Source organism: Lipotes vexillifer, unplaced genomic scaffold (assembly GCF_000442215.2).
Source record: "Lipotes vexillifer unplaced genomic scaffold, Lipotes_vexillifer_v1.1 scaffold672, whole genome shotgun sequence".
NCBI classification, from domain to species: Eukaryota; Metazoa; Chordata; class Mammalia; order Artiodactyla; family Lipotidae; genus Lipotes; species Lipotes vexillifer.
Genome location: NW_006787454.1, coordinates 489769 through 511773, shown reverse-complemented (window position 1 = coordinate 511773; position 22005 = coordinate 489769). Strand labels below are relative to the sequence as shown.

Genomic DNA, 22005 nt, shown 5'->3' with positions numbered 1-22005 from the left:
CCCTGCATTGGCAGGCAGATTCCCAACCACTGCACCACCAGGGAAGCTCTAATACACATTTAAAATAAACTTTTAGAACAATTTTAGATTTACAAAATTATTACAGAGGTAATACAGAGAGTTCCAATATACCCATGACCAGTTTCCCCTGTTATTAACATGTTACATTAATATGGTACCTTTGTCACAATTAAAGGACTAATATTGATAGATTATTAACTGAAGTTTATACTTCATTCATATTTCCACAGTTTTCCCCTAATGTCCTTTTACATGTGTTCTGGAATCCCATTCAGGATACACATTGTAGTTACTTGATATTTCTCCATAGGCTCAGATACGTGTTTTGTAATATTTTCTCCCAGTCTGCAGCTTGTCTTTTAATTCTAACAGTGTCTTTCACAGACAAAACACATTTTTAGTTATTAGAAAGAAAAAAATATGTTTCTGATATATTTTAAAACATCCTCCCCAAAGATACATGGAAGAATTAGAATTTCACATAAGCTCTATTTCTATCCTTGATTACAACAAATATTTTTGTGTTTCTAATGGAAATCTTTTCAGTATATCCTATTATGGTTAATATGTGCCTTTGGTTTTTTTTGTTTTTCTTTTCTTGGCAGTCGCTTCATCATGAAATGTCTTTGTATATTCAACAACTAACAATAGACATCGAAAAAGAAAAACTTAGTGACAATATTGCAAAACTCGAAAAACAAATAAATAAAGAAAAGAAACTAATTCGCAGAGGAAGGACCAAGGGTCTCATCAAGCAACATGAGGTAAAAACCTGTTTCCATTCACATTTTGTTATCATTGTGGGGTTTATCTTAAATGGTTTAATATGCCCTTGGCTAGGGTTAAATCTGCTCTGAAAATTACTTCAGCCCTTTTGTCCCCTGGGGATCTTCCCTTCTGCAGTCTAAGCTCTAACTAGAGCCCGTGCTTCTTGTTTTTTGGAAGTGAGAAAAATTCAGAATTGAGTTAATATTTCTTCTTTATATATCTCAGTGGCCCCTGTCCTGAGACTCTGGTTACAAGATGTGTCACCCGCTATTGAAGTTCCCGTAGTTACTTTTGTAAGGACATGGTATCCTCAGAAACACGGCTCTTGTGAAAGATACCAAATCAGGATATAAACTAGCCGGGGCAAATCTAATGGTCTCTTTTTGGTCCTCATCCTGTTTGATTTCTTCTGCATATTTGACAGTCCTGACCCCTCTTTTCATTTCTTTTAAACTTTCTACTGCTGTGGCTCTCTAGATACAATTCTCTCTTGCTTTTTCTTATTTTATTATTTTGGGGGCAGGCCTTCATTTTAGTGCCCTTCACTAATTTTCCTTTTTTATTGTGTTACCCTGATGTCTTAGTTTTGGGGTCTCAGTTTTTGGCTAATTTCATGCTTGCTCCAGGTACTTGTATGCACTTGGGCGTTTTAACTGCCCTCTCTACAATGATAGCACCTATCATTATCTCCAGCCTCGTCCTTTCCCCTGACCTCCAGGTTGTGTTTCTAACCAAGAAGTCGATATCACCAGCGTTCCCCAGAGACCTCCACTTCAGCATGTCCAAAACCAACAAATAATATCTCCTCTTGAACTTTTCTTCGTCTTATGTATCCTGGTTATGAAAGGCAATGCCATCTCAGAACTCCCTCCCCCCTTCCCCTTTCCTTCTCACTCAGCCTTAGTGTAGACGGTTGCCAGCTCCCATCTTCAGAAGATGCTTTTTCTTCCTTTCCACCAGTGTTGCCACTTCCCTTAACCTGGGGTCATTTTCTCAGTATGATGGTGGTTGCACTGTCTTCCAGCCTTATCACCAGAGTGATCCCTTTGAACCACAAATCTTATGTGACTGGTTCACCATTACTTCCGGGACATCTCCATACTCCTCAGAAGGCCACACAAGGCCCCTCACGTGTGGCCCCAGGACATGCCTTCATCACCCCTCCAGCCATGTCCTTTCAGAACTTCTGGAGCTTTTCTTCTCTCCGCTGCTCCTTCTGCTAGGCATGACCTCTCTCCCCTTTTACTTGGAAGGACTCGTACGTGTTCTTTCCACCTCTAGCTCAGATGGCTCCTCCATGTGAAGGAGGCTTTCTCTGACTCCTTAAGGCAGGTAGTGGCCCTGTCATAGCGCTTGTCATGTGATATGCCCATTATTTATGTGACTACCGTTGGGGAGGAACAAATTTTCCTCTACACTTTTTTTTTTTTTTTTTTTTTTTTTTTGCGGTACGTGGGCCTCTCACTGTTGTGGCCTCTCCTGTTGCGGAGCACAGGCTCTGGACACGCAGGCTCAGTGGCCATGGCTCACGGGCCCAGCCACTCCACAGCATGTGGGATCTTCCCAGACCAGGGCACGAACCCGTGTCCCCTGCATCGGCAGGTGGACTCTCAAACACTGCGCCACCAGGGAAGCCCTCCTCTACCCTTTAAGGTCCCTGGCTGGGTCTGGAAATTAAACTGACAAAGACAGATTAACAGGAGAAAAGCATACACATTTTACTGAATTTTTATATGCACATGGGAGCCTTCATAAGAGCATGATGACCCAAAGAAGTGACCAGAGCAGGAATCTCTTATACCTTTTAGACAAAGAAACAATACATTTGTGAAGAATTGACAAGACAAAGGAGTTTGGGCTAGGGATAGTAAAAAGGTGAAGAAGAAACTAGGAAGATAAGGGTTAGGGTACAGGGTTTGTTTGCAGATTCTTTTGGTCCCATCTCTGGGCTGATAGAACTCTGTCTCCAGTAAAAGAAACTTTATTTCTTGCCTTTAGGCAGAAAAGGGGAAACCTTTTCTGTTTCGTTTTTCTTTTTTTTGGCCATGCTGTGTGGCTTGCGGGATCTTAGTTCCCTGACCAGGGATTGAACCTGGGCCCCAGCAGTGAAAGCGCCAAGTCCTAACCACTGGACTGCCAGGGAATTCCCTCTGTGTTTACTGCTTCTTAATTGCCTTCAGTTCAAAATTATTTTCACATCCTAAACCATAATGGAAAAGAATATGAAAAAGAATGTATATATATGTTTAACTGAAACACTTGGCTATACAGCAGAAACTAACACAACATTGTAAATCAACCATACTTCAATTAAAAAAAATAATTTTCACATCAAAGAGGCATACACTGGGTTGACGTGTTCTGGTTTCCTTCACTACATCACTGGGCTGTGGCGAATCCCTTTAGGGCTGACTGCTCGACTTTGTTTCCAGTGCCCATTCCCACACCAGGCACACAGTGGATGGGCTTATAAAAGAAAATGTTGGGGTTTTTTTGTTTTTTGTTTTTTTTCTTTTTTTAAAAACATCTTTATTGGAGTATAATTGCTTTACAATGGTATGTTAGTTTCTGCTTTATAACAAAGTGAATCAGCTATACATATACATATATCCCCATATCCCCTCCCTCTAGCGTCTCCCACCCACCCTCCCTATCCCACCCCTCTAGGTGGTCACAAAGGACCGAACTGATCTCCCTGTGCTATGCAGCTGCTTCCCACTAGCTATCTATTTTACATTAGGTAGTGTGTATATGTCCATGCCACTCTCTCACTTCATCCCAGCTTACCCTTCCCCCTCCCTGTGTCCTCAAGTCCATTCTCTACGTCTGCATCTTTATTCCTGTCCTGCCCCTAGGTTTTTCAGAACCTTTTTTTTTTTTAGTTTCCATATATATGTTAGCACAGGTCTTTGTTTTTCTCTTTCTGACTTACTTCACTCTGTATGACAGACTCTAGGTCCATCCACCTCACTACAAATAACTCAATTTTGTTTCTTTTTATGGCTGAGTAATATTCCATTGTATATATGTGCCACATCTTCTTTATCCATTCATCTGTCGATGGGCACTTAGGTTGCTTCCATGTCCTGGCTATTGTAAATAGTGCTGCAGTGAACATTGTGGTACATGACTCTTTTTGAATTATGGTTTTCTCAGGGTATATGCCCAGTAGTGGGATTGCTGGGTCGTATGGTAGTTCTACTTTTAGTTTTTTAAGGAACCTCCATACTGTTCTCCATAGTGGCTGTATCAATTGAAAGTGTTGTTAAAGTCACACACATCTGTTAGTTTCTAATGCTCATGGACTAATCATGTAAACTCATTTGAAACACATTTCCTGCTTTATTTCCTCAATCAGGCCTGCTTTTCGGAGGAAAGCAGCCTGTACCAGCTTGATCACCACATGGATGTCCTGCGGGAGCTGTGTGAAGAGCTGACTTCACAGAAGAGTCAACAAGAAGTGAGGAGAGCGCTCAAAGATTACGAACAGAAGATAGAAAGGCTTCGGAAATGTGCTTCCGAGATTCATACGACACTGCAACCCACTGTGGGAGGCACGTCGAAAAACAAGTTAGTGCCTCGTAAGAATAGCTGCATGTCAGGGAGAAATGAGATAAACCCTCTGTCGAAATCAAATGACACTGAGTATTATTCATTCCCTTTGAGGCTTTGTTTTTCTCCCTGTATTTTAATACGCAATTTTGATTCCTTCCTAGGGGTACTGCAGACACATCTGAGAATGGAGGAAGGAATGCCCTCAGCGAGGTTCCATCTGCAAAATCAGACAGTCAGCCATCAGCTGAAAAGGTGTCAAATTTGGATAATGTATTTTAGAAGTAAACCCAATGAAAAAAGCCAGGTGTACAAGAATCCACTTCTCGTTGAGTGTTGCATTTAATTATCTGGTTGTTTCCATCAGCTGAGAATTCCCACTTAAATAATGTAAGGAAGATTGCTTTATCAAAGAATTAGAATACAACAAACCAAAGCTATGGCAAGCATAACTTAATCTTCCTCCGAGGATACCAACAGTTTTTTCCAAAAGAGACCATTTTGAACCATTATGAATACACGCTGTCTGCATGTTACTATTGAGAGCACAAGAGGCTGAGCTTAAACTGCACAGATGCTTCAGCGTCATTGAGATGAACTAGTTGATTTGTCATTTGTCTTTTTCTCATTATAATGTCTTTTAATTTCCTTGGGAATTGGATCTTCTAAATTCTTAAATTCTAGGAGAGTGGGGATTTGCTGTATGTCACAGCCCAGACTGCCTGTCAGAAGGGGTAGGGAAGGAACAAGGTGTATTTTTTTTCAGAGGTCTGTTCCTGCATGCTAGGATTCTGTCTGCCTTGGACCATGGCTGTGTGGTCACAGGCAGAAACAGCACTTAGGGGCTGGGGGAACTCCTTTATCCTGCTGACATACCAATTAGAAGGTGAGAATCAGTCTAATAAATCTCCTCTGTCCTATGGAAAGACCTTTCTCTGAGCTGAGAAACTTTAAATAAATTGTATTATCTCCTGGTTTGGGGTATAAAGAATCAGTGATATCCCTTTGTATCACAAAATGTTTATCTTTTCCAGACAATTAAGTATATTGAATATAATATGTTTACTATTTTGCATATTTGCTAGGCAATGGAATCGATTAAGGATTTTAGCCTGGAATCCAAGTTAAAGCCTCAACAGGAGGAAAGTGTTATGGAGAAGTATGAAAAGGATCACAGTGCATCTATAAATAGTTTACTAGAGAGGTAAACTCTTTTTTAAAAAAAATTATTTTTATTGACATAGAGTTGATTTACAATGTTGTGTTAGTTTCAGGTGTACAGCAAAGTGATTCAGTTATACGTACACACACACACATATATGTATATATATGATGTATGTTTGTATGTATATATCCTTTTTCAGATTCTATTACCTTATAGATTATTATAAAATATTGAGTATAGTTCTCTGTGCTATACAACAGGTCCTTGCTGGTTATCTGTTTTATGTATAGTATTGTGTATATGTTAAGGAGAGGTAAACTCTTTTAAACAACTAGAAAATCCAGCAAAAATCTTTCATCAGTGCAAGTGTTATACTTTAATAAGGAAGTTTTTATTTTCCTTTAGTCATAATTTTTGCATGTGATCCAGTAACTTAAGCATAAATTCTCTGGGATTTCCTCATGGACAATTGACAGTAATTAAAAAAAAAATTATTTTAGTCTTATTTTTAAAATTAACATTGCATTTAATTTTTTTCCAGGTATGATACACACAGAGACAATCTTGAACTACACCTGCAAAACAACATTGTCAGGATTATCTCTGATTTCTCTAGTGACAAGGAAAGGAGTAGTGTTTGTCTACAGGACAAACTGACAGATATACAGGTAAATACTGAAAATATTACTAGAGGAGTTTTATCTTTTATTAGAAAATAATACCTCCATAAGTGTAGACTTCACCATTTTTGTTGTGGTCTCATATGCTAGATGTTTCTGAAGAACTCTCTGTCACCGGATTTCAGGAAGACACCCAAACCCAGGAAGGAGTTTGTTCGGGGTGCTAATTTATTGCTCATGCTCTAATTTGATATTCTATATATTGTGTCTTGTAGAAGTTTAGATTGTGTTTGGGATGGGGATGAAGGCTTCAGATGAATTGGTTGAAACAATGTGTTTGAAGGCGATTTCAGCCAACACAGCTTCTGGTTTGCTCCAAAATTAACAATATGTGAAAAACCAGCGACTCTGAATTTTTGTTTCAGTCATCTATCATCTTAACCAAATTGTCACATTATCTGTCTGATGTTGGGTAATAAGAAAGGGGGAGGTCGTGGAGGGAGTTTTCTCTGTAGGTGATGGTTGATCTTGTGGAGAGCCGTCAGAGGGAGTACTGCATTTGACTCAGGAGCTGCAGAAAAAACAATCTAGTGATGGGCACACCAGTCGTTAAGTTCTACAAATAAGTATCTTCCTTATTTTGAAGATAAGCTGTGCATTGCAGTGCAACACCCTCATATGCTTGGATGTGCATTAGAGTGAACCCTTACAGAAAGCCCATCAGGTGGAGAAAAGGTCATGGGTGCTTCCTACAATGCCCTCTCATATTTTTAGTTATCTTCCTTTCATGATGCCAGTTCCTGAGTCACACTCTACCAAATGGCTCTTCTCTGTTTTACATCTGAATAAGCAAAATTCATGTGTTAAAATCTCTGTTGTTCAAGTAGAGGATGTAGCAAGTTTTCATCGCAATTAAGAAGCTGTCTTGAGACCTTACTCCTGTGACTGAATAATAAGTTGGTTAGAAAAACTATACGAATCCTTGGGGAAAGTGAAGAACAAATTTTACTGATGAGCACTCAGATTCTATAGCAGTGCCTTTTTTTTAAAAAAGAACCAAGATAAGGAGTTGGAATAGTATAGAATTTTAGATGTTTAACTATAGATCATAAATTAATTTTACTCCTCATTTGATAGAAATGATTTTGGTTCATTGCAATTTTAGTTTAAGGAGAAAGAAAATACTATAGAAAATAGAATATCTAATAGGATATGTTCTTATATCTCTGTGTATCTTTCTGAATTGTATTCTGTGTATCTAACTTGAGGGAAGGGCATTTGGATTCCTTTGAAAGCCATGTTGCTGATTCCCTTGATTTCATTCAGTGGATTCTCCGAGAGCACAGTTAATAGCATTGCTCTCTGAAGGATAGTTTACTTGTAAAATATCTTTTCAAATGTATTTTCATGTGAAACTTTGTGTTTGTACCCACAATTGTAAATGTCTCATTTTGTAAGAACAGAATAATTGTGCCTATTAACCCATTCATTGAAAAATTAATTTACATGTTTCATCCAGGTCTTAAAAAATGAAACTGAGGCTTGCTGGAAAGAGTTTGAAGTCACTTCACTGAAGTTAGAAGAGCTGGAAAGTGACATTAGGAAGCCTTTTCTAGTTAAGGCACGAGATAAATTAAAGGAGAAAGAAAGAGAGCTTCAGATGACTCTTAATACCAGGTATAATTCTGGGATCTATTAACCATGAGTTTACTAAATGTACTAAATTTTAAGAGAGGCTAATATTATACTAAGTATGTTATTTTATTTAGTTGTCACAACAACCATAAGAGAAGCTGATGAGGAAACTGCTGCTGGGGGAGGTTAAATCACGTAACCAAGCCACACTACTGGCCAGAGACTTAAGTGGAACTTAAAGTCTGTTGAGTTCCAAAGGCCGTGCTCTTCCCACTGTCTCCCCTTGAGCCTGAATTTAGCCACGTCACGTAACTTCTCTGGGCCTTGATTTCCTCATTTTTAGAATAAGAGTGCTATTGTCATCCCTTTACATAGGATGTGTACCCCCAGCGCATCTCCCCATTTTACATAGGGGGAAACTGAGGCTCAGAGTCTATATGTTATTTATCCAGGGTCACACATTTCAACTTATTATTGGCCTAGAGTTTGAATCCTAGTATATTTCCACTAATAAAATAAACAGTATGCATAATGAATTTCTTTGTCATCAAGGCAAGGTTCAATTACATTTAGTATTTTGTATTTCAAAAGAGAGAGAAAGGCTTAGTATGCTTTACAACAGTTTTCCATTTAGCACAGTATCAGTTAAATTATCAAGAGTACTTGGATGTAGCAAACAACTCATTCTTTGCCATTGTGGATCACTGGGTTTGGGTTTTAATGTGATGATCTATACATATCATTGTATGTATTTTTATTGAATAATTATTTTCTGTTCTTGGTTAAATAATGGCATTAATATTAAATGTTTTATAAGATATCTTTCTGCTGTGCTTTCCCCTCATGTCTGATTGATTTTTCACCCAGAATGGAGTCTTTGGAGACTGCGCTGCATATTGTGTTACCTGTGGAGAAGGAGTTGCTCCTTCTCTGTGACTCAGACCTGCTCCTCTGTGAAATGGCCATTCAAGAATTTAATCTCACTGATGCTGATGACATCTATCGAAACCTGAGGGTAAATATAAATTCTCACAGTGTATTTATAGAATAAACAGTTCTTCAGAGATTTATACATGTTTATGCATTTTTAAAATTATACATCCATAGTATTTATTTCAAATATAAGCCACGGCAGAAGAATCTTCAATAATTTAGACTTGTTATTTATTTCTCAACTCTTTAATTCCTTGCCAATTGGAAAGTATCAATAGGTACCATGGAGTAAATAATGACGTATTTTCTTTGAATTAAAAATGAAGGCTTGCTTATGAATGCCTTCTCCAATGACTGAAATCCTAATTTTCTCTCTGTACTAGACTAAGATGCTTAAATTGTCATATTCTACAGTTTACTTATTCCAGATCTCATCTTAAAAATATTTTTTTATTTTTCAAATTATAAACAGATTTCTCAATAGTTCAACCTGTAATTATTTTCATTGAATCAATAGATTTATATACCTCTTTTCTTCTTGGGATTTAAATATCAGGAAGGTATCAGATAATGAAACAGCTGGGCCATCTGATCATTTGTAATTAAAGTGTTCCTTCTGTCAAAACTGTCAGCCTTGGGGGCTTCCCTGGTGGCGCAGTGGTTGAGAGTCCGCCTGCCGATGCAGGGGACGCGGGTTCGTGCCCGGGTCCGGGAAGATCCCACATGCCGCGGAGCGGCTGGGCCCGTGAGCCGTGGCCGCTGAGGCTGCGCGTCCGGAGCCTGTGCTCCGCAACGGGAGAGGCCACAACAGTGAGAGACCCGCATACCGCAAAAACAAACAAACAAACAAACAAAACTGTCAGCCTTGGTTAGACTGAGAAGCAGTTTTCTAGATCAAATCTAGTGACATAATTTGAGGTTAGTTTCTGCTGTGCAATTTTTCTTTTTTCTGCCTCAGTCTTACAGCTTTTCTTACCTTTATTGTAGAATATCCAAGATTCCATAATAAGACAGATTGAAATATGTAATCATTTGGAACAGTCAGGCAACTTTTCATTAAAGGAATTACACCCGCTTGACCTGCATGCAGCACAGAATATTATCCTGAAACACAGAACACAACTTGAAGAAATGAACCACAGAGTCCAGAGGAGTAAAGATGCCCTCAAAGCTCTGGAAGATTTTTTGGCTTCTCTGAGAGCAGCTGAACTCTCTGGTGAGCTTCTTATAGACCTTTCAGCCTCAGGTTCACAGGTGGTACCAGGAAATACTTTGACAGTGGAAAATAAAGAGGAAAGAATTCATCAGATGAAAGACAAGGCCAGACTTTTGGACGAACGTTTGAAGGTGCTCGGTATAAGCATTAAAGATGCTGAATGGGGTGAAAACACCTCCTGTGAAAAACTTCTGAATGCTTTGTCCAGAAGCTTATCTGAGACTCATGGCTCTGGCAGACAGGAGGAACTCATGGAAGAAGATGAATTATTAGAGACTTGTATTTTCAAAAATAATGAACTCCTGAAAAATATTCAAGATGTACACAGTCAAATCAGCAAAATAGGCCTGAAAGATCCGACCGTTCCAGCTGTAAAACAACGGTAGGTATCATTTTCGTCCATTTCCATGCAGGATGATGATTTTCTGTTTTTTCCTTTTCCCAAATATCTATTAGGTGAAACAAATGCTTCCTGTGTCTTTCTACTTCTGTTCCATCCCTGTTCCAGGGTTCAGCATTCTTTTTTGTAGGCTTTTTCAAACAAGCCTTCTTTTTGTTGAGATTGTGCCTTTACAAAGTGTTATATAATTTTTTCCTTTAAAGTTTTCATTCTTATGGACAAAGGAAGAGTACAATAAGATATGTGTGAAGTCCATGAGTTGCTTCAAAGTCTCTTTGCTGCAGTTTATTTATTATGGAGTTCTCCTGATGGGGGAAAACCTGGGAAACTCTACACATTTGATAATAGAGAACAAGTGGTGGAAGATGCACATACCACGCCTTGTCCTTACTTCTTCCTTCATTATTTAGTCCTCTCCCCTCCTCCCGGCAGGATTAGATGAGGACTGAGTTTAAGACGTAGATTTAGGTTAGTGTTGATTCTGGAGACTCGGCAGAACTGGGGTTACCTGAGGTTCGCAGCCATCTCTAGGAGTGCTACTATTGTCATTCTGGCATTCAGCGTCAGCCTCCAGGTCCTGAAAATGAAAATGTTAGCAAGAGTTAGCAAAAGAGTCACTTTTGTGAGCCCCCCTCCCCCTTCTAAATCTCGCCCACTTTCCATCTCTTCTTCTGCCCACTTCTAATCCCTCAGGCTCAGTGCTCTCCTGAGGCTGTTCAGCTGATTAAGCTCTTCCCTCTGAAATTTCCCTGAGCCCTCCGTCTCAATGAGACTTCTGTTTCAACAGCGCTCCAGTTCTTCATGAGGTGTGGAACTGGTTTAGTTATTAATTTGATTGTTAATGCATTTATTATAGATTTATAAATAATTAGTAATAAATTAACTTATTAACTTATAAATGAAAACTATACTTTGGTAGATAGTAAATTGCTTTAATATTTAATTGAGTTACTAATAGAATAAGCCAGGCACTGTTTTAGGTCCTGGGGATACAGCAGTTAATAAAACAGACAAAAATTCTTGCCCTTGGTAGAGCTTATTATCTAGTGGGACGAGGAAGATATGCAGTAGGTTTGATGGTGATAAAGACCATGGAGAAAGAGTAAGTAGAGGAGGAGGTGGTTACAATTCACACAGGGTCAGCAGGCGCAGTTTTACAGAGAAGGTGACGTGTGAGCCAGATGGGATGAGCGACAAGCCAAGTGACAACCTGGAGGAAGAGCCTCCCAGGCTGAGGGGCTATAGGTACAAAGGGCAGGTGTGGGACTGGGCCTGGCATGTTTGAGGAGAGGCAAGGAGGTGAGCAGGTTAGCAGGGAGGGGGTCACAGGGGTCATGGGCAGGATGGAGCTGAGCTCCTGTGGGGACCTGTGGGCCATGTGTTGACTTTGGTTTCTTTGTTGAGTGACATGGGAAGTCATTGGAGGCTTCTGAGCAGAGGGAAATGATTTGGTTTTCATTGTAACAGGCTGGTGTATTCAGAATAGACTGTAAGAGTCAAGGGAAGACTCAGGAAGTCTAGTTTGATCTATAGCAATAATCCAGGTGAGGAACGATGGTGGCACGGAACAGTGGTGAGGTGGCAAAAAATATTAAGATTCTGTATGTATTTTGAAAGTAGAGTCCACAAGGTTTGTTGACACATTGGACACGGGGTGTAAAAGAAAGACTGGAGTTACCGTTAACTGGGATGATGAAGACAAGTTTATCAGGCATTGAATGAAAGATCAGGTGTGCTCAGTTTTAGACACAAATAGGTTCAAAATATTTATTGGATGTTCTAGTAGCACTCTCAATAAGACTGTTAAAAACAGGTGGCATCAGATGTCAGGAGAGAGGTCTGGGCGAGGTATATATCTGAGAGTCACCAACATTTTAGAATGCTGTTTAAAGCCATGAGATGGATAAGATTGCCATGCTGTGTACTCTGGGGCACGCCATGTTAAGAGGTCAGGGAGATGACAGGGAACCAGTCAAAGATACGGAGTGGACAGTATCATAGGAGGAAAATCAGGAGCGTCCTGGGGGTCAAGTGAGAAGGCCTTTCAATGAGAAGTGATCACCTTTGTCACATGCTGCCTACTATTGAAGGAAGGTGAAGATGAAGACTGGGACATGGATTTGCAATGTGGAGGTTACTGGGGATCTTGACGAGCAGTCTTGGAGGAGTGGAGGGAGTGAGAGCCTTATGGGAGTGGACTCAAGATAGAATTGGAGGGGCTTCCCTAGTGGTGCAGTGGTTGAGAGTCCGCCTGCCGATGCAGGGGACACGGGTTCGTGAAGATCCCACATGCCGCGGAGCGGCTGGGCCCGTGGGCCGGGGCCGCTGAGCCTCCCCGTCCAGAGCCTGTGCTCCGCAACGGGAGAGGCCACAACAGTGAGAGGCCCACATACCGCAAAAAAAAAAAAAAGAGAGAGAGAGAGAATTGGAAGAGAGGAAGTAGAGAAAGTGAGTATCTGATGAAAGCAATTTAGACCTAGGTGAATAGAGTTAATCCCACCAGGATTAATTTGCAGGTTAAAACCCTTAGTTCAAATGACTCTTCTTAGGTATGGAGGAGCTTTTCGTATACAGGGTAGAAACGCAAGATTTCCTTGTATTTCCCTTTCTTCTTGCCCCTTCCACCCTGCCTGAGGAGCTTGCAGTGTTCTACCAGCCATCTCGTCTTCTCTCCATATCATACTGTCTTCCCCACACGTGTACACACATACTCTTCCTCTCTTTTCTCTCATATGCATATACACACCCTTTACAAGTGTGTTCATCACTGAGAAATGTTACCGCTCGTGGTTTTGTATGTCTGTTCTATTTAAAACACCAGCTAGTATTCTGGAAATGCAGAGCCTCCTGACCTCTGTCATAGGAATGTGTGGTTTAGGCATAAACCTCATGAGGACAAATTAAAGTTAGTGTGCTCCCACAAATTACCCATATTTGTGTTGAATCAAATCACCTAATTGGCCATTAAATTTTTTTTTTGTTGTTTGTTTTTGTTTTTTGCGATATGTGGGCCTCTCACTGTCGTGGCCTTTCCCGCTGCTGGACGCGCAAGCTCAGCGGCCATGGCCCACGGGCCCAGCCGCTCCGCAGCATGTGGGATCCTCCCGGACCGGGGCACGAACCTGTATCCCCTGCATCGGCAGGCGGACTCTCAACCACTGCGCCACTAGGGAGGCCCTGGCCATTAAATTTTTCTCTCTCATAATCAAGGAAAAAATCGTTACTCAGACTGGATAAGGATCTAGATGAATGTGAAGAAGAGAAGAAACACTTGCAAGAAATGGTGAATTCTCTTCCACAATTCAAAGACGGCAGAGAGAAAGCTCTGAGTCAACAGTGCCAAGGCACAGCACTCTTGTGGGAGAACACAAAAGCTTCGGTCACTGAATGGTAAGGAAAAAAATTCCTCCCAAATCTGAAAAATTGTCTGTGGCACAATTAACTTTTTGAAATTTGTATGTTGAAAACACATTCCAGTGGGCCTCAAGGAGAGGCCAACTTAAGAGTTTCACGCTCGAAGCTCACTGGGCCAACGTCTGGGGCAAGACCTGGAATCCTAGATTATGGACAAATGACTTTAAGAGGTTGTCTAAGAGGGAGGACAAATGCATAGTGTATTTATAATTATTATTGCCCCACCTATATTAGTTTTCTATTGCTCCCATAATAAATGACCACAAATGTTGTAGCTTAAAATTGGCACAAACTTATCTTACAGTCCGGAGGTTGGAAATCCTAAAATGAAACTGCATTCCTTTCCGGACTTTCTGGGAGAGAATCCGTTTCCTTGCCTTTTCCATCTTCTAGAGGCCACCTACTCCATTCCTGGGCTTGTGTCCCCTTCTTCCATCTTTAAGGCCAGCATTGCAGCATCTTCAAATCTCAATCTCTCTCTGTCTTTCTGTCTCATCTCTGCTTTTGTTATAACATCTCCTTCAGACTCTGACCGTCGTGCCTCCCTCTTAAAAGTGTCCTTGTGATTATCTTGCACCCATTCAGATAATCCAGGATAATGTCTCTATTTTAAGATCCTTAATTTAGGCACATCTGTAAAGTCTCTTTTGCTATGTAAGGTAACATATTCACAGGATCCAGGGATTAGGACGTGGGCATCTTTGGGAGTTGGGGGCATTATCCTACCACACTCCACTTAAATGGCAGATGTTGCCAGTCAGTTACTGCCATCTTTCCTACAGAGCCTGGACAAGGCTCAAAAGTTTTCTTAATTCTGTGGCAGCCCTTACCTATCCGTCCTGGTTGGCGATTCGGCTGAAGTCTCCATCCCTGCCTTCTCCCTTTACTCTCTGCCTGGGGGTAGGAGTAGTTGAGAGGGCTGACCCCTACAGGCTGTACCACCCAAGCCAAGGGTTCCAGTTGGGTTAGGAAGTGGGAGGTACTAGTATGAGATTAGTAACCAAGAAGAGAGAGAAGTCGGGGTGATCTTAACCCCCTCCCTTTTCAGCAAGTGGTTCCAGCAGCTCCTACTGACACCTCTTTGGCTTAGGGCACTTTCCCTCTTTCCCCTTGAGCCCAGGTGCTGTACCTATTTTTGGAAGGGTTAGTCTCTGGGTGTCTCAACTCCTTGGTGGTTTCCCTTAACTTTACTATCAGTGGTCCTTTCACCACAGAACTCCATCTGTGGAGTTCCTGCTTCCTACTGGAACCTGAGTATACAGTAGTCAAGATGAAGTCTGTCTGTGGATTTGATCTAGTCTACCCTTCGATTTTACAGAGGAAAGAACTGAGGTCCAAAGAACCTCAAGTAACTTATCTAAGGTCGCATGACTAATTAGTGCCCAACCATAGCTAGAAACCAGGTGTCTTAGCTGCCACATCATCTGTACTAAACTTTTTTTTAAAGGGCTAAATCCAGAATGAGTTGAAATAGACATAATTGAATCATATTGAATTAACACTGAAGCAATCTCTAAGAATAATGCTGGGGAGGCATTGTTTTCCAAGTTTTCTTTTAGTTAATGATGAAATTGAGGTGCTGATTCCTTATGGTTATGAATCCTGTGTTTCTTTCCAGAGCTTATATCTGGTGACTTTTTAATATTGACCTGGTGAAAATAGTAATGCAGTGATTATTTATACCATCCATTTGTCAGATAAATATATATGCCATCATTCTTAGGTTAAATTGTAAGACAATATTATAAACCATGTCTAGAGGAAAAATCCTTCTATAACTTATTAGTCATTATTGTAGGATACTTACAAAGAGAAGGAATGGTTTTGTTATTTTCAGAAATTTAGCTGTTTTACTTTTTTTCATAGCCTTGACCAATGTGAAAGAGTTTTGGAGCTCTTAAAACAATATCAGAATTTTAAAAGTGTCCTGACAACTTTGATTCAAAAAGAAGAGAATATCATCTCCCTCCAGGCTTCCTACATGGGAAAGGAGAACTTGAAGAAAAGGATAGCAGAGGTGAGTCCAAATTCCAAAGGAAACTTTACATAGCGGCCTCGCTTGCAAGCCCAACAATAGAGAGGATATTATCAATGGAGTCACTTTCGAAACTTAGTTTAGAAGAAGTTACTAGTGACTTTGTTTTACCAGGTATCTAAGAATTTATTGAATTTATCCCCAGGGCTTGAAAAAGATTGGTCTCCAGGTTAATGCTGGGTTGCATCTGTTTGGGTTTTGATACTGATGGTGTGGTTCTTTTGGAGTCTGGGGTTGCCCCTGCTGCTACCTCTGAAAGGTTGGAACAGTTTGTGCACTGACTTCCCACATTAAAAAAACCCCTGAGACTTCATTGCAACCTTGAGAGAAAGAAGGTACTAGGAAAATCCCATCTGTTGTTAGTGGATAAAGGAAAAATTATGTTTTTATTTCTTCCCTTTTATTTCTTCGTAAAGATGTGTGAGCTTATCTCCAAGTTGCTCCGTCTATGCTCATAGCCTCGCCAATCACGACTTCATAGTTTAATAACGCTTTTGGACACTAGATGTCATTATTTTCTACGATTTTATGTGGTTATCAACCAGAGTGGCAGAAGAATGGAATAGTTAGAAAAGGATACAGTACACTGTATTACTGTACACCAGAAAGTTGCTTTTCCTCTTGGTTTTATGAGTACTCTATGCTAAAGTGCTGTCAAAATGTCAGAGGCATTTGTGAAATATCATCTACTTGATACACCTGGTTGTTAGAAAGCAATTTTATTAAAGTTCCCAGTGGCTGAGAGCAACAGCAGTGAGGCTTATATACAGACATACCTCACTTTATCACACTTTGCTTTATTGTGTCTTTTACAAATTGAAAGGTTTTGTGGCAACCCTTTGTAGAGCAAGTCTATCGGTACCATTTTTCCAACAGCATTTTCTCACTTTGCGTCTCTGTGTCACATTTGGGGAATTCTTGCAGTATTTCAAACCCTCCACCACCAAAAAGATTATGACTTGCTTAAAGGCTCAGATGATGATTAGTGTTTTTAGCAAATAAGTATTTTTAAATTAAGGTATGTACATTTTTTAAGGCATAATGCTACTGCACACTTAATGGACTACAGTATAACGTAAACATAACTTCTATATATATCTGGGAAACCAAAAAATTCATCTGACTTGCTTTATTGCGATACTCCCGTTACTGCCATGGTCTGGACCCAAACCTGCAATGTCCCTGAGGTATGCCTGTAGACCAGATTCTTACAGACAATTTAGTCTTTGTCTAGAGCTCTTATCCCTGAGGCTGAAGTGACACTCAGAGTCACATCAGTGCCACAGATGAGGAGTAGCCCCTGCCTGCGGCCTCCTTTCTCAGACGCAGTTTCTTGGAACTGACCAATCAGAAAGAGCTCTGCTTGGACACCAGTTGTACAATATGTGACTGTTTAACTGGTTTCCCATCAGATTTAATCGAGGGAGACCACCATGCTAGGAGCAGGCTGGCAGTCGGAATCTTAGATGAAACCTGTCTGGTTTCATCCAGCAGAGGCAGCTTCTGGGTTTGGCAGTCTTGGGATCTAGGAGGATCATGTCCTCATCCAAATGGATTAAGGAGCTTTGGTTCTCAGAGTATCCAACACGATCAGCTTTACAAAATCCCCTCAATCTTGTGGCCCAGTTCACATAGCTACTTTTCTGCTGTGCCCCTGATACCAGTTTCCCAGCTTGTGCTCTTGTTTCAGAATCCAGGTCTCTGCCTTAGATACTCACAGATCCTGGGTCGCTTCCTTTCAAACTGACCAGATAGTGAATCCCTCTTGACTGGCAGCTGTTCTTGGTTTGTGCCAATCCTCCTCACTCCTGGAGTCCTGCCTTTGTCCCACTAAGTGGGATCCTGTTACCAGCAGAGCTGTTCCTTTCCTGATTAGGTGAGGTAACATCTGTAAAGTGCCTGCAGAGTGCCTAGGACTTAATCAACCCATTAATGGTAAACTGCACTTTCTGGACAAGTTATTTATTTGACTAATAAAACTTCTATCACCTTCAGGCACTTGGCCCCTCTCCTGGGTGAGTCTCCCTGATGGGAATCTAGATCCAGGTCTTGACCCCTCTGCTATGATTAGTTCCTCTATGGCTGTTGTCTTTTTCCATTTGGGCTGCTATAAAAGAATACCATAGACTGGGGGGCTTATAAACAACATAAATTTATTTCATACAGTTCTGAAGACAGTTCTCACAGTTTGTAACATTCTGCCTTTGACCCCTCAAAACATGTCCTTCTCACATGCAAAGTATATTCATTCCTTCCCATCAGCCCTAAAAGCCTTAACTCACTCCAGCTTAGTCCAAAGTCTCACTTAAATATCATCTAAATTAGATATGAGTGAAACTCAAGGTGCACTTCATCCTGAGGGAAATTCCTCTTGTTTATCTAAAACAAATAGACTGACAGATATTTCACCAGCAAAGAGGGATTTATTTGGGATCAACAGAGAATTGCATTTCAGGGTCTGCACCCATGGGAGCCATGTGCAAGTCCCTGCACAGCAGGGAGAGAAGAATGCTTTTATAAAGGGGAAAAGGACATTGGATGGGCTGTAGTAGACAGAGTCCATGGCTTTTCATTGGCTGAGGCCTTGCCAATAAAGGAACCTTTCTTCTTCCTATGGGCTCTGCCACCCCATCTGATCTCCCAACTCTGTTTAATTTAGGTTTCTGTTTGTTCATTTTTTTACACTCTACAGCTGTGAACCCATGAAACCAAACAAATTATATGCTTTCAAAATACAGTGCTGGGACAGGTATAGGATAGACATATCCACTCCAAAAGAGAGAAATAGGAAAGAAGAAAGAAGTATTGGGTCCCAAGGAAGTCCGAAACCTAACAAGGCAAACAACGGTAAACCTTAAGGCTTGAGAATAATCCTCCCTGGCTTGATGTTCTGCCTTCCGGGTCCACTGGGATGGCATCATCACCCCTGGCTTGGCTGGATAGATTAGCAACTTTCTCTGTAAACAAAGAAACAAAGTAAGGATAGAGGTTAAATAACTTTCCCAAGATTATATGGCTAATAAGTGACAGAATCATTATTTAAGCTCAGGTCTATCTGACTACAAAGTCATGTTCCAATCATCATAATATTGCCTTCCCTGAAGACATATTTGAAACATGTATATTATAGAAGTAAAAAATGGCTAACTTTGCTTTGTCTGTACCCCTTTCTGAAATGTAAAGGTTTACTCACAAAAATATTTTAAAAATTAACAAAACAACTGTAACTACCTTTAAGAAACGTATAAATGCCCAGGCTTTTATTATTATATTGAGAATCTTGTATCTAGTGTGGTATCTTTGTATATTTGCTGAAATAATATATCATTTTGTATGGAAGATACAGAAGTACACTTGTGTTTAGTTATTTTCTCATATGCTTTTTTTAACTGTGTGAAAAAAGCAAATTTTAGTACCAATTGTTAACATAACTCTCAGTTAATTTTGTGATGACTTAGGTACTGTCTTCAGAAACAATCAGTTTCTGGCGTATGTATTGTCATGATGCTTTGCACCAGTGGCTGAAGTATGATACCACTGAGAACTTTTGTCCTTCAAAACCATAGAAACCTGGATGTTTATCTAGGATATGGTGCCAAATTTCCACCCTCTTTAATCAAAGGCAGAAGTGCAAAAGTAAGACTAGAAGGCTAGAATGTCAGGGGACTATTAAAGTTTGGGAAATGTCAGGGGGGGATCTAGTTTCCTTTATTTTACCCCTTCCATTCATTGTAGGACAAAGCCTGCAGTTCCTGTCAATGCTAAAAGTATCCTCTCCTGCTCTTTCTTTTCTCTTCACCCACTGGTGGCTTGTGTCAATGTAACAACAAAGTTCTTTGAATGTAATAAAAATTAGGTTACACACACACGCACACACATACATATATGTATTTTTCATTTAATTGAACAAGCATTTATTATGTCCTATGCAAAATGTCCTGAACTGGGAGAAAAAAAACACCTGAGTCTGCATCTCAGCTCTGCCAGTGTATCAGTCAGCTTCCAGTCAGGAGACAGAAACTGCCCCAGTTATTTTTTTTTTCCATTTAAAACATTTAAGTAATTTTAATTTTTTAAATTAAACTTTTAAATTTGAGATAATTGTAGATGCATATGCAGTTATAAGATATAATACAGAGAAATCCTATGTACCCTTTACTAAGTTTCCCCAGTGGAAATATCTTGTAAAACTGTAGTGCAATATTGCAGTCAGGTTACAGACAATCATACAGTCAAGAGGAGGAACGTTTCCATCACCAGACTATCCCTGGTTCTGTCATCGGATAGCCCTACCACTTCCCTCTTGCTTCCACCCCCTCACAACCACTAATATGTTCTCCATTTCTATAATTTTGTCATTTCAAAAATCTTATATAAATGGAATCATACAGTATGTAACCTTTTGGGATTGGTTATTTTTACTCAGCATAATTCTCTGGAGATTCGTTCAGATTCTTGCATGCATCAAATAGTTTGTTCCCTTTTCTTGCTGAGTAGGATTCCATGGTATGGATGTACCACAGCTTGTTTAACTGTCACCTCTGAAGAACATCTGGGTAGTTTCTAGTTTTTGGCTATTATGCATAAAGTTGCTATCAACATTTGTATAGGCTTCTTTGTGAACATAAGTTTTTCTCAGGGTTAGTTGCTCTGGAGTACAGTTTGTGGGTTGTATGTTAATTATGTATTTCATTTTTAAAGAGCCTTTCAAACTTTTCCAGAGTTGCTGTACCATTTTACATTCTCACCAGTAATGTATGATTGATCCAGTTTCTGTACATCCTTGCCAGAATTAGATATTGCCTCTACTTTTTATTTTAGTCATTCTGATAGATATATGGTGGTATCACTTCGTGGTTTTCATTGGCATTTTCCTAATTGCTAATGGTATTGATCATCTTTTCTTGTGCTTATTTGCCATCTGTATGTCACCTTTGCTGAAATATCTCTTCATATTTTTTGCTCATTTTCTAAGTAGATTGTTTGGGGTTTTTTTACTGTCGAGTTTTGAGAGTTTTTAATATATTCTACACAGTAGTCATTTGTCAGATATGTGGTTTGCAAATATTTTCTCCCAAACTGTAGCTTGTTTTTCATCTCCTTAATGGGTCTTTTGCAGAGCAAAATATTTAAATTTTGGTAAAATCCAGTTTATCAATTTTTCCTTTCATGTGTTGTGCTTTTGGTGTCAAAGTCTAAGAACTCTTTGCCTAGCACAAGATCCTGTAGATTTTCTCCTATTTTTTTCCTCAAAGTTTTATAGTGTTATGTTTTACATTTAAGTCCTTCATCCATTTAGAATTAGTTTTTGTATAAGGTGTGAGACTTGGATCAAGGTTTACGTTTTTGTCTATAGATGTCCGGTTGCTCCAGCACCATAAGTTGAAAAGGCTCCCATTCCTCCTTTGAACTGCTTTTTCATCTTTGTCAGAACTCAGTTGGGTGTATTTGTCTGGATTCACTTTGATCTATTGATCTGTGTGTCTGTCCCTCTGCCAGTTGATGTAATCTTTATTACTGTACCTATATGATGTTTTAAAATCAAGTAGACTGATTCCTCCCACTTCATTCTTCTTTTTTCAAATATTTTAGCTATTATAGTTCCTTTATTATTCCATATAAATTTTAGAATAATCCTGTCTATATCTACAAAAGTATTGCTGGGTTTGATAATAATTGAATCAAACCTGTACATCAATTTTGGGAGAATTGACATTTTTACTATGTTGTCTTCTGATCCATGAACTTAGTATGTCTCTGCATTTATTTAGATCTTCTTTGATTTCTTTAAGCAGTATTTTTTAGTTTTCAGCGTATAGTTCCTGTGCATGTTTTGTTAGATTTACACTTAAGTATTCGATTTTTTGAGTAATTGTGAATGGTATAATATTAAAAATTTGTGTCCATGTATTCATTGTTAATATGGAGAAGTGAAATCGATTTTTATGTTTATCTTGTATCCTGTGACCTTTCTGAACCCACATATCAGTTCTAGGGGTGTTTTTGTAGATTCCTTGGGCTCTCTGACATAGATAATCATGTTGTCTGCAAATAAGGACACCTGAGACAGAGGGCTCCTTGTTACTGCTGGTTGGGGGTGGGCATTCTGCTTCCCCACAAGGTCTCTACTGACACCTCCCTGGCTCCTCCTTACAGCTCCCTTCGTAGTCTCCCTTGACATCGTGTGTGTGTGTGTGTGTGTGTGTGTGTGTGTGTGTGTGTGTGCGCACTTGTTACTGCCCAGCA

At 39.8% G+C, this 22005-nt stretch overlaps 1 protein-coding gene across 3 annotated transcripts in view; it reads left to right on the top strand.

Annotated features, from left to right (window-relative positions):
- SYNE2 (spectrin repeat containing nuclear envelope protein 2) overlaps positions 1-22005 on the top strand; it is a 277599-nt gene that overhangs the window by 70492 nt on the left and 185102 nt on the right. For all 3 annotated transcript variants that reach the window (XM_007460064.1, XM_007460063.1, XM_007460062.1), the window contains exons 22-31: positions 627-785; positions 4148-4359; positions 4506-4596; positions 5427-5545; positions 6048-6174; positions 7646-7803; positions 8629-8776; positions 9682-10292; positions 13521-13700; positions 15591-15741. In XM_007460064.1, the coding sequence (XP_007460126.1) occupies positions 627-785; positions 4148-4359; positions 4506-4596; positions 5427-5545; positions 6048-6174; positions 7646-7803; positions 8629-8776; positions 9682-10292; positions 13521-13700; positions 15591-15741 (1956 nt within the window). The remainder of the gene's footprint in view (positions 1-626; positions 786-4147; positions 4360-4505; positions 4597-5426; positions 5546-6047; positions 6175-7645; positions 7804-8628; positions 8777-9681; positions 10293-13520; positions 13701-15590; positions 15742-22005) is intronic.